This window comes from Hyla sarda, chromosome 4, assembly GCF_029499605.1.
Source record: "Hyla sarda isolate aHylSar1 chromosome 4, aHylSar1.hap1, whole genome shotgun sequence".
Taxonomy (NCBI): domain Eukaryota; kingdom Metazoa; phylum Chordata; class Amphibia; order Anura; family Hylidae; genus Hyla; species Hyla sarda.
The window spans coordinates 76,442,964-76,455,472 of record NC_079192.1 but is presented as its reverse complement, the minus strand read 5'-3'; the positions used below and the strand labels follow the sequence as shown (position 1 = coordinate 76,455,472).

The 12,509-nt window shown below is 42.4% G+C and overlaps 1 protein-coding gene across 2 annotated transcripts in view; it reads right to left on the bottom strand.

Annotated features, from left to right (window-relative positions):
* Nucleotides 1-3,227: 3,227 nt before the first annotated feature.
* The window catches only part of LOC130368112 (gastrokine-2-like), a 50,682-nt gene continuing 41,400 nt past the window's right edge, over nucleotides 3,228-12,509 (bottom strand). For both annotated transcript variants that reach the window (XM_056571411.1, XM_056571410.1), the window contains 4 exons: nucleotides 7,866-8,003; nucleotides 6,342-6,452; nucleotides 4,036-4,174; nucleotides 3,228-3,448 (listed from right to left, as the gene is read on the bottom strand). In XM_056571411.1, the coding sequence (XP_056427386.1) occupies nucleotides 3,360-3,448; nucleotides 4,036-4,174; nucleotides 6,342-6,452; nucleotides 7,866-8,003 (477 nt within the window). In that variant the 3' untranslated portion in view covers nucleotides 3,228-3,359. The remainder of the gene's footprint in view (nucleotides 3,449-4,035; nucleotides 4,175-6,341; nucleotides 6,453-7,865; nucleotides 8,004-12,509) is intronic.

Here is a 12,509-nt window from a genome sequence, read left to right as displayed (position 1 = left end):
GTGAGACAGCCTGGTCTGTAGTAGTGATGAGCAGCAGGAGCATATTCGAATTTGCGATATTTCACGAATATATGGACGAATATTCGTCCTATGTTCGCCAAATTTGCATATTCGCTATGTTTGCTCCCTTTTTTTTCCATGCGAAAATTCATAATGAAATTTGCATAGTGCTCATGCGCAATTATATCTTTCACCTAAAAGAAGGGAGGAGTCAGTGTCCTCTGGAAGTGCCGATATTGGCAAATATTTGCATATTCGCATATACGAGATATTCTGGCTCCACACCGACTCACACAGTAAATAATATTGGAGCCTTCCTTGGACCACAAGCTGGAAGCAGGGAGGGATGATCACTTTTTTTTTTTTTTTTACACAGTACACATCAATGTTGTTATGTGTACTGTGAAGAAATAAAAAATGAATATTCGTCATTACGAATATATATCGCTATATTCTAAATAATCGTGAAATCGTGAAGTGCAGATATTCACAGTAAAAATTTGCATTTCGAATATTCGTGCTCAACACTAGTCTGTAGTAGTGATGAGCGGCAGGGGCCAAATTCGAATTCACGATGTCTTGCGAATATGTGGATGAATATTTGTCCTATGTTTGTGAAATTCGCATATTCGCTATGTTCGTTCACTTTTTTTTCCATGCAAAAATCTTAATGAAAGAGCCGATATTCGCGAATATTTGCATATTCACATATACAAAATATTCGCGCTCCACACCAACACACACAATAAATAATATTGGAGCCTTCTTTGGACCACAAGCTGGAAGAAGGGAGGGATGATCACTTTTTTTTTTTTCCCCACAGCACACATAATTGTTGTTATGTGTACTGTGAAAAAAAAAAGGAATATTCGTCATTACATATATATATGGCGCTACATTCGAAATGTTCACGAAATCGCGTAGTGCCTATATTTGCTGTAAAAATTTGCATTTCAAATATTCGCCCTCAACACTAGTCTGTAGAGAGAGGGAAAAGGAAGCTGGAAAGAGCAGAATTAGTGCCGCCAAGCGTGAAAAGAAACCTACACTTTGGTTGATGCATTAGCCCCTGGGGCCTGCTAGCTTGGACAGATGCCCTGAAATAGTAGTGGAAATAACTGTGAGGGACCCAACGCTGGGCACGCGAGACCACGCCGCTGTATAAGGCAGGTGCCCCTTGAAGCTCCCGGCATCATACGGGTGCTCTGCCACTGCAGAGCTTTGTGTGGCACCCCGCTCGGACCTTGCAGCCTTGTATCAGCGCCTATGCAGCATGTTGTGTGATCCCCTACCCCTGCGATACGTCATGTGCTGTGGATAGGGGTCTCTTGTTCTTACTCCCTGTATAACCGGCATTGTCCATTAGCAGGTTATCATTCCTGCCAGGGTTTTGTATTAAGTATTACATAGCTGCTAAAATATCTTTAAATATACGTTATGTAAATTGATGGGGCTTTGTGCTGCAAGTATTTTACTAGTTCTGACACCTATACATACCTTATTTTTGTGCCTTTTTTGTTACCTCTTTTTTTTTATTTACTCCTGATGAAGTTCTTTTGAGAACAGAAACGCGTTGGATATTTAAAGGGGTCTCTCTGATATAATAGTTATTGGTGTACAGTAACATAGAATTGTAATGCGATAACCGGGGAAGTGCATTGTTTGTCCCCTCCTTTTTCAGTTGTTTCCCATTGGTGGGAGGTTATGCTGACACATACACCTTACTCCTGGTTATTTGGTGTGGATTTTTTATCTATTAATTAAAAGTTATGTTTTAAGGTAACTACTTAGTTCTTTGCACTTGCCCCTTGGAGCCAAAAGACTGTATATAGCCAATTCCAATAGAGGAGTAGAGATCAGATTTCAGGTATGAATGTTCAAATGTCTTTAGTGTAGACAACACCCGAGTACACACATGGAAAGTACAGAGGGTAAATGGGCTATGGCTGTTTCACAGCAATCTAGCGATTCAACTGGTCTGGTGTTTTAAACAATAAAGACACTTGGAATTTTACAATGGTAGCGTGTGCCACTGATTTCTACTCCCCAACAGGAATTGGTTGTGTGGGCTCTCAGTGCAGCAGAGCACCATCGGATGGGTGTTTATTGTTGCTTCATTAATTCCATTTTTTATTTTGAGACAAGTGTTACAACCAATGGGTTGTGCTGACTCACTATGTACCTTGTGACTTTTAGACTGTACATAGTAGTGGACTGAAGGCTAGCGGACGTGCGTGTCTTGCATGAAATGGCTATTGTTTTGTTTGTGCTCCCTGCTGGTCTGTCGTTTTCTCATCCATTCTGTGAGAGCATTTACTCAAGTGGTGAGTGCAGCATATTCATTCTACTGTATTTTGTAACAACTAGAGGGTTGTGCCGACTCACTATGTACTGTTTATAATTGTAAACTGTAGCCCTTCTGTAACATTTAAGTATTTGTACCCTCCTATGGAAAGATTCTGGAAGTGTTTTTCTGGGGGGTGTACAGTTTTTTATTGCTAGTAAAAATGACTACAGGCATGCAGATTCATTTTATTTTTCTAGAATAAGAGTTGTGACTTAAAGGACCCAAGCAGTCTTTGTCTAACAGTTCTTAACATATAAACTGGATTCAATAAATATATTGTTATGGTATTTTTTTTTTTTTTTTTATTGCTGTGGCACAGATCATATCAAACATAAGATGTTACGATGTTAAATGTTAGTATGAATGCAAAAGCAATGCCATTATTGAGGCATGGGGAAAATTATGTGCAAGGTCTTTCAATTGTCGCAAGGTCTTCTAAACTTTTAACAGAGTCCTAGAAATGTCATTTACAAATCTGATGTCAAAAACTCTAAAATGTATTTAAACGTGAAAGTAAGTAGTGTAAGTATTCAGAAGTGGTATTTTAAACACACAGTTAAAATATGTATTTGATATTTAGAGGTTGAAAAAAAAAATATATATATGTGTATATATATATATATATAGATATAAATATATATATATATATATATATATATACTGTATATTAATATATATTTTATATTTTATTCTTTAGCCCTCATATTTCCTTCGTATGGGATATTGCTCCACCTGGTGAACACTTTATGCATTGCAACCTGAATTTTTTGGATCGGTAACTACTGTTACTGTCCATTACAGTCTTGCAATTTTTCAGATACAGTTGTCATAAGAAATAACAAAGTTTATTAATAACCAATTATTTCACTAAAGAAAGCACAAATACTTTTTTTATTATTATAATTGGTCTGTAACCACAACATGTTACACATATACTGTGTTATAATCTGTAGCAAGTCATACTTTAATGTGGATGGCACCAAGTGTTTTCAGACGTTGTACATACTGAAGATTACAGACTGAATCCTCCACAGAGACCAATACGTATGAAGAAAAAATGAATACCAGCACATGCACTAGCACCAAAATTACGTTGTGGACCTGTGGAAAAGAACATTGTGTAATTTGTAACCTATTCAGCGTTCAATTTAAAATATCTTGTTTCATTTCATAGTATTGTGAAGGCTAGGGCAGCATAAAGTATAATCTATCTTGGTATTAAAGGGGTTTTCTGGTTGAAAATACACTATTAGGGTTTTCTGAGTTAACAAAGGTTTATAATCCATTTAGGACTTATATTTTTAAGCCACAGTGAAGAGCAGCTACAATAACCATGCACCAGCCTTGTGGGGCCAGAGTATCAGACATTTAATAGATCAAAATTAGCATCATGTAATGCCTTCTTTCACCTGTGGGGGTGCTGCAGGAGAACTAAACACTTCCTGCTGAGATGCACTACACACTATAACTGATCACTTGACATACTAGCAGCTGGAAACCACGTTACCAGCTTAATATTAAGAAACCCGTAACCCTTATATTAAAAATTAACTGTCCCATGTAGATAACACGTGTAAACATTTGTGGACAGAGACAATGGGTACTGATGCAGTGCAGTTTAAAGGAGTCTCTGACATTGGTGAAGTACTTGACAGATATCCACAAAAGAAAAAAAGATTTGTACTCACGAGGGTATTCTCGAGCCCAGTAGGTTGGAACTCCCCAGCAAAGGCTTCTCACGGCGTTACCAAAATGGCCAAGATCGTATACCATCTGGTTGGTCACAAAGTAATGTTTGCGCAGCTCTTCCAGTTCCTTCTTTTGTTCCTGTAGCAGGAGAAAATATCACCGTCAATAATGAAAACTCCCCATAACTGTACATGTTGATAGAGAATTGCATGAGTTATTCTTGTGTGAGAAACCTTGTAACCTAGGTAGTTAGGTATAATTCTCTACTTAATATAAATGGAAATCTAATTCTATTTCAAATATTTTATTAAATTCAGGTAAAGGATGTTTCAAGAGAAAGAAAAAAGAGAGATCTGAAGCAAGGGGAGGGGTAGCCAGTGACACAATGAGCTATCCTTTAGATCAGGGGTCTGAAACTCAAATGATCTGGGGGCCACTGGAGGTAGAGGCTGGGTGAGGCTGGGCCACATGCACCCCTCACATATAATGCCCCCATCATGCGCCCCTCACATATAATGCCCCCATCATGCGCCCCTCACATATAATGCCCCCATCATGCGCCCCTCACATATAATGCCCCCATCATGCGCCCCTCACATATAATGCCCCCATCATGCGCCCCTCACATATAATGCCCCCATCATGCGCCCCTCACATATAATGCCCCCATCATGTGCCCCTCACATATATTACCCCCATCATGCGCCCCTCACATATAATGCCCCCATCATGCGCCCCTCACATATAATGCCCCCATCATGTGCCCCTCACATATAATGCCCCCATCATGCACCCCTCACATATAATGCCCCCATCATGCGCCCCTCACATATAATGCACCCATCATGCGCCCCTCACATATAATGCCCCCATCATGCCCCCCAGACAGGCCCCAGATAGATATGACCCCCATCAGGTAGGGCTCCCCAGTAGAGGTTTACAGGCCCCCATATAGATATGACCCCTATCTGGTAGGGCTCCCCAGTAGGTACACAGGCCCCCAGATATATGTGACCCCTATCAGTTAGGGTTCCCCAGTAGGTACACAGGCCCCCAAAAAGATATGACCCCCATCTGGTAGGGCTCCCCAGTAGGTACATAGGCCCCCATATAGATATGACCCCTATCAGGTAGGGCTCCCTAGTAGGTACACAGGCCCCCAGATAGATATGACCCCTATAAGGTAGGGCTCCCCAGTAGGTATAGAGGCCTCAGATAGATATGATCCCCATCACTGATAGGGGTAATATCTATCTGGGGGCCTGTCTATCTACTGGGGAGCCCTACCTGATGATCAGGTAGGGGTTCTCAATAGGTGTACAGGCCTCAAGATAGATATTACCCCAGGCAGGTAGGGCTCTTATTTAAACAATTATGCCCCCTAAGAAGATAGGTTAGCCCCTGGTGATAAGCAGGTCCTCTCTTATTAGGCAAGTAATTAGGCAAGTTAAGTTTCACAGCTACAGTACTTACATCTCTCTGCTGCATCCTAAAACGAGCCTTCTTTGCGGGGATGAGTGCATTAGGTGACGTCAGGACGTCAGCGTCCCGGCGTCCGTTGCTGCGGATGAGATGACATCATCAATCGCGCGCATCCCTCCAGGAAGGCTCGTTATAGGCTGCAGCAGGGAGATATGGGTACAGTAGCAGTGTGTGCTGACGTGTGTGAAGTCTTCCGGCATTTAGCGCTGCTTGCCCAAAGCTGGGCTAAATGCCTGAAGAAATCACCTGCCCAGTGCCTGGGCTGCAAAATTTTGTTCCATGAGCAGCAATTGGCCCGCGGGCCGGGAGTTTGAGACCCCTGCTTTAGAGCATTACCACCTCATTAGGACTTTTATATGCAGATTACAAAGAGGTGACATTGATGCAACATTTGGAGATGGTATCTAGACTAAAGTCATGTTATAGACCACTCTGCATTTTCACCTTACAACGGTAAGTTCCATTCCTAAAATTAGACAAAAGGGTGTTTGGTACGCTGTGTGGGCTGAGTTGGAAATAAGTAAATAAGTATAAATGAGAAAGGAGACTAATATGGGGAGAATGTACACATGCTGTATCAGCTTGAAGAAACTAAATTTCAGAAATCTCCCTCCCCACATACACAGGTGCATGCCCAAAGCTTCAACTGCAGAGAACAAAATGGGGATCTCATGGGAGGACTGTAGAGCAGAGAAGAGGATGAGAGGATAGGCAACTCAAAACTCAGTATTGAAAACTCAATATTTTGAGTTCCTCTTCAAAACAATGAAATATTCCCCTTTTTCCTCACAAGTGTCTTCACAAATGTGACACAGATAGTTACCCTCTTGGTGTGAATCCACTCGTTTATGAATCCAAGGTGTGGAAAGGTAGCAATATCCATGTGTGCCAATACACAGATCCCTTTGTAGGGCATGTGGTAGGCAACAATGTTCTGGAATTAAAGAACAGGATTGGTCATTGCAAGTATTTAGTTGATACAGCCCATAAACTTGTTCTTGAAATAGTATCTTAAATAAACATCTTTCTGTATACTGGAAATAAGAACTTACTCTACCAGGGATTTGTATGTGAATTTTATGGACAATTCCTCGTGCTCCCAGTAACGGAAGCGTTGGTCATAGCTATTTAGTGATTTTGACCAAGTCAAAGGCAAAAAACACAGGGGGAGATTTATCAAAACCTGTGCAGAGGAAAAGTTGCTCAGTTGCCCATAGCAACCAATCAGATCGCTTCTTTAATTTTGCACAGGCCCTTTTAAAAATGAAATAAGCGATCTGATTGATTCTGCACAGGTTTTCCTCTGCACAGGTTTTGATAAATCTCCCCCACAATGTTGTATCACAACAAATGAAGGTGAGGAGTAAAGTGCCATCATAACAACCCATCAGCACAAAATAAATGGAGCTTAGCCTCAATAGCAGACACAGCCTTTATACATATTGTGGGGTATTTATCAAAGGATTTATGTGGTTTTTTTTCACGTAACTTTGGCGCAATACTTTGGCGCAGTGCCTTTTTGAACCAAAGTTTGGCACATTTTCTCCACTGTCGTTTTTACAACTTTCTCAAAATCACACGGTCCTGTGTGTGATTTTAACTTTAGTCAGTAATTCATCATTTGCGCCAATCGATCTTTGGTGCAATTTTGCGCCTTTAGTATTTTTTTTGCGCAATTCACCGCCAATACATTTTGCACATGGAAAACACACTTAGCAATGTCAGAAAATGGCGTCAAAATACATTAAAACATTTTATTGTGAAAGCAGCGACATCTCCGGGGCTGCGCAATACTATCCTGCGACATAGTTGTCTCTGAGGGACCTTCACCCTCCGTTGAGCCAGCATTGGACATGGCCACACAGGTTAAGGAAAGGTAAGCACTAAAGTAACCAAAAAAAAAAAAAAAAAATACTCAAGTTGAAAATAAAATCCATTTCACATGGTGACTATAAACCCCACAAAAGAAAATAACTCATGTCGCTTACTGATATACTGCAGGAGGGACTCCGAAATGGCTGCTCTACAGGGTAAAATATGCATCCTCTGTGGTGGTAAGTTCTGTGTAAAAGGCGCTGTGAACAGCTGATTTCAACATTTGAGCCAAAATTACTAACAACTTGCACCAAATGATAAATTTGGTGCATGTCCACGAAAACCAAAGGGAAAAAAAAAAGGGTAAAAAGAAACTTTCAACAGGCAAAATTGATAAATGCCCCACATTGACACTACTTATGAAGAAACCATCCATGTTTTTCAAACCTCATAAATAAGATAAATGCATAGTTCTATGATAAGTGACACCATAGATGGACCCTAATGTGTGGTTTGCACCACAGCTTCTTACCTGGCTGTAATCGAAGATGGCGTTGGCTGACTGTCTTCCAGAGTACACATTAACCACTGCAACCTTGACTTGCTCATTGACCGTCACAGTGTGGTATTCATTCTCACCATTGTCTCCTGTACCATAGTATTGGAATGACTGGAAGACATATTTATAACGTAAATTTATTATATACTTTATTATAAACCAAAAAGATGAATGAAAATAAAAAGGAGAAAGTTCTGGGAACGTTGTCCATACTCCACATAGCCTACATAAAGAGCTAAAATAAGCATTAGGCAAACTTAGGTAAATGCAAGGGCCCAATAGCCTTTGATAGTCCATAGGGCTACTATGCTCTATGCATATCAAGTGTAGGATAGTAGAGGAGGACAATAGTAATGCTGCCAAAGGTCCACCTGGAGCTAACACCACATATATTGCCTGGTTGTGCTAGACATAGAATAATTCTTAGAACTAAGTAGAACTATCTTAAATCATATAAAGTAAGGGCCTTTAGCAGATTTTAGTTATAATTCCAGTTTGAGGCTTGATGCAGTCTATATTAGGCTATTATTTTATAACAGATGCAGCACATTCCACTTTCTCAGACTTCACTAGCTGAGTACCCGGCACTTCCCGGTTTTTCCTACTGAATCCTTGAGGGGGAGGAAAAGCAACATAGGAGGAAGTACTTGATCTCATATCCCGTCCTCATATCCCGACCTCATATCACGACCTCATATCCCATCCTCATATCTCGGCCTCATATCCCGACCTCATATCCCGACCTCATATCCCGTCCTCATATCCTGTCCTCATATCCCGAACTCATATCCCGTCCTCATATCCCGAACTCATATCCCAAACTAATTTCCCGAACTCATTTCCTGAACTCATATCCCATCCTCATATCCCGACCTCATATCCCGACCTCATATCCTGTCCTCATATCCCGAACTCATATCCCAAACTAATTTCCCGAACTCATTTCCCAAACTCATATCCCGTCCTCATATCCCGTCCTCATATCCCGACCTCATATCCCGACCTCATATCCCTTCCTCATATCCCGACCTCATATCCCGTCCTCATATGCCGTCCTCATATCCCGTCTTCATATCCCGTTCTCATATACCGTCCTCATATCCCATCCTCATATCCTGACCTCATATCCCGAACTCATATCCCGACCTCATATCACGACCTCATATCTCGGCCTCATATCCCGGCCTCATATTCCGTCCTCATTTCCTGTCCTCATATCTTATCCTCAAATCCTGACCTCATATCCCGTCCTCATATCCCCTCCTCATATGCCGAACTCATATCCCGAACTCATATCCCGAACTCATTACCCGAACTCATAACCCGTCCTCATATCCCGTCCTCATATCCCGACCTCATATCCCGACCTCATATCCCATCCTCATATCCCGACCTCCTATCCCGACCTAATATCCCGACCTAATATCCTGTCCTCATATCCTGTCCTCATATCCCGTCCTCATATCCCGACCTCATATCCCATCCTCTATATTAGGCTATTATTTTATAACAGATGCAGCACATTCCACTTTCTCAGACTATACTAGCTGAGTACCCGGCACTTCCCGGTTTTTCCTACTGAATCCTTGAGGGCGAGGAAAAGCAACATAGGAGGAAGTACTTGATCTCATATCCCGTCCTCATATCCCGACCTCATATCACGACCTCATATCCCATCCTCATATCCCGGCCTCATATCCCGACCTCATATCCCGACCTCATATCCCGTCCTCATATCCCGAACTCATATCCCAAACTCATATCCCGAACTCATTTCCCGAACTCATTTCCCGAACTCATTTCCCGAACTCATATCCCGTCCTCATATCCCGACCTCGTATCCCGACCTCATATCCCTTCCTCATATCCCGACCTCATATCCCGTCCTCATATCCCGAACTCATATCCCAAACTCATATCCCGAACTCATTTCCCGAACTCATTTCCCGAACTCATTTCCCGAACTCATATCCCGTCCTCATATCCCGACCTCGTATCCCGACCTCATATCCCTTCCTCATATCCCGACCTCATATCCCGTCCTCATATGCCGTCCTTATATCCCGTTCTCATATACCGTCCTCATATCCCATCCTCATATCCTGACCTCATATCCCGACCTCATATCCCGACCTCATATCTCGGCCTCATATCCCGGCCTCATATTCCGTCCTCATTTCCTGTCCTCATATCTTATCCTCAAATCCTGACCTCATATCCCGAACTCATATCCCGAACTCATATCCCGAACTCATATCCTGAACTCATATCCCGAACTCATTTCCCGAACTCATTTCCCGAACTCATTTCCCGAACTCATTTCCCGAACTCATATCCCGTCCTCATATCCCGACCTCATATCCCGACCTCATATCCCTTCCTCATATCCCGACCTCATATCCCGTCCTCATATGCCGTCCTTATATCCCGTTCTCATATCCCATCCTCATATCCTGACCTCATATCCTGACCTCATATCCCGACCTCATATCCCGACCTCATATCTCGGCCTCATATCCCGGCCTCATATTCCGTCCTCATTTCCTGTCCTCATATCTTATCCTCAAATCCTGACCTCATATCCCGAACTCATATCCCGAACTCATATCCCGAACTCATATCCCGAACTCATATCCCGAACTCATAACCCGAACTCATAACCCGTCCTCATATCCCGTCCTATTATCCCGACCTCATATCCCTTCCTCATATCCCATCCTCATATCCCGACCTCCTATCCCGACCTAATATCCCGACCTAATATCCTGTCCTCATATCCTGTCCTCATATCCCGTCCTCATATCCCGACCTCATATCCCATCCTCATATCCCATCCTCATATCCCATCCTCAGGTGAGGCTGAGTTGTGATGAAGAGATTGTAGACTGAAAATAGAAGGAGGCATGGTTTTGTGGAAGAGGGCGTGACTTGTAAGCTGGACAAATGTACAAAAAGGGTAGAAAACAAAAGTGGTTTGGCTTAAATGGTGGGTGTGGCTTTGTGATATGGGGTGTGGCATGCGGCTGGGCCAGATTAAGGCTGCCTGGAAGACGGAGCACTCCAGTTTGATGAGGCCCCCAAACAATACCTCCAAGACAGCCCCCCTTCCCTCCGACTGAGACTTGTTGCCGGCTAGCAGGGGTGGACTGAAAAGTCATGGGGCCCCCCATGCACCAGCAACCATATAGATGCCCTGCCCACATACAATAAAGACATTTTTCAATTCATAAAGAAAAAATAGCAAAATAACGCAATTTTGGAACGGTTTTGGGGTTGTGGGTTTGTTTCTACACAATAAATTTTTACGGTTAAAATTACACATTATCTTCGCTCTGTAGGTCTATATGATTACTACTATGACTATGACTATTACAATGATTTTACTACTTTTTGTGAGAAAATTAACATGCATAAAATGTTCCCTTTCTGAACCCTTTAACACTTTTATTTTTCCGTATACAAGGCTATACGAGGGATAATTTTTTGTGCCATCATCTGTAGTTTTTAGCAGTATCATTTTTGTTTAGATGGGAATTTTTGATCGTTTTTTATTAAGTTTTTATGGTAAATGATGTGACCAAAAAGCAGCAATTCCAGACTTTGGTATTTTTTTTTACATTTATGCCATTCGTTGTCCTCCCCTAATCTCACCACTGAGTGCTGACTGACATCATCCCCTGACATCCCCACTGAGTGCTCAGATATCACCCCCCCGACATCACCATTAAGTGCTCAGATATCACCACCTTACTTATCCGGTGACATCCCCCCTGATATCACCACTAAGTGCTCACTGACATCAACCCCCAACAAGTAATGTATGTACACAATGACCTCACCAGCAGAATAGTGAGTACAGCTTTGGGGTATAATACAGGATATAACCCAGGTTCAGTACAGGATAAGTAATGTAATGTACGTACACAGTAGAGCCTCTAGCTTGCTGGGAATTGTAGTTTTTATAACAGCTGGAGGCACCCTGGTTAGGAAACACTGCTGTATACAGTGACTTCACACCAACAGACTGCAGGAAGAACTCACCACACTACTCTCCTGGCTGCTCCGGTAACTTTAGCACCGCCCCCCCAGTCACATGATCGTGACATCACCACAGGTCCTCAAAGCAATTACCCCCTCCAGTATTCAGAAGGTACAAAGCAGGTCCTGATCGGGAAGTAACTGCCATTATGTTCTGTGTGGAGATCCCTGTTTTTTCGTGACTGCCGACCAGGACCTGCATGATGCAGAGCGAGCGGGGCCTCCTTTCTTTCCTGGCCATACGGGGCCCAGAGCAGGAGCTCTAAAAGCTCCAATGATAATCCGGCCCTGGCATGTGGGAGGGGTGTGACTGACGCACTCACCAGGAGATGCAGAGCAGAGGTTGGAGTAAGGTACTGGAAATCCCATATATTTGCATATACTACCCCATCTTTCACATTAGGGGGTAGGTTAGGGTTAATCTTATATTTTTATTTGACATAAAAGTAACATGTGTACTAAGTTTCATCAAAATATCTACAGCTATTTGGAATTTATGCTGGAACATACATTTCCCATTGACTTGCATGGGACTTTAAACAAAAACCAACAAATGGGGGGGGGGGGGGGGGTTAGGCT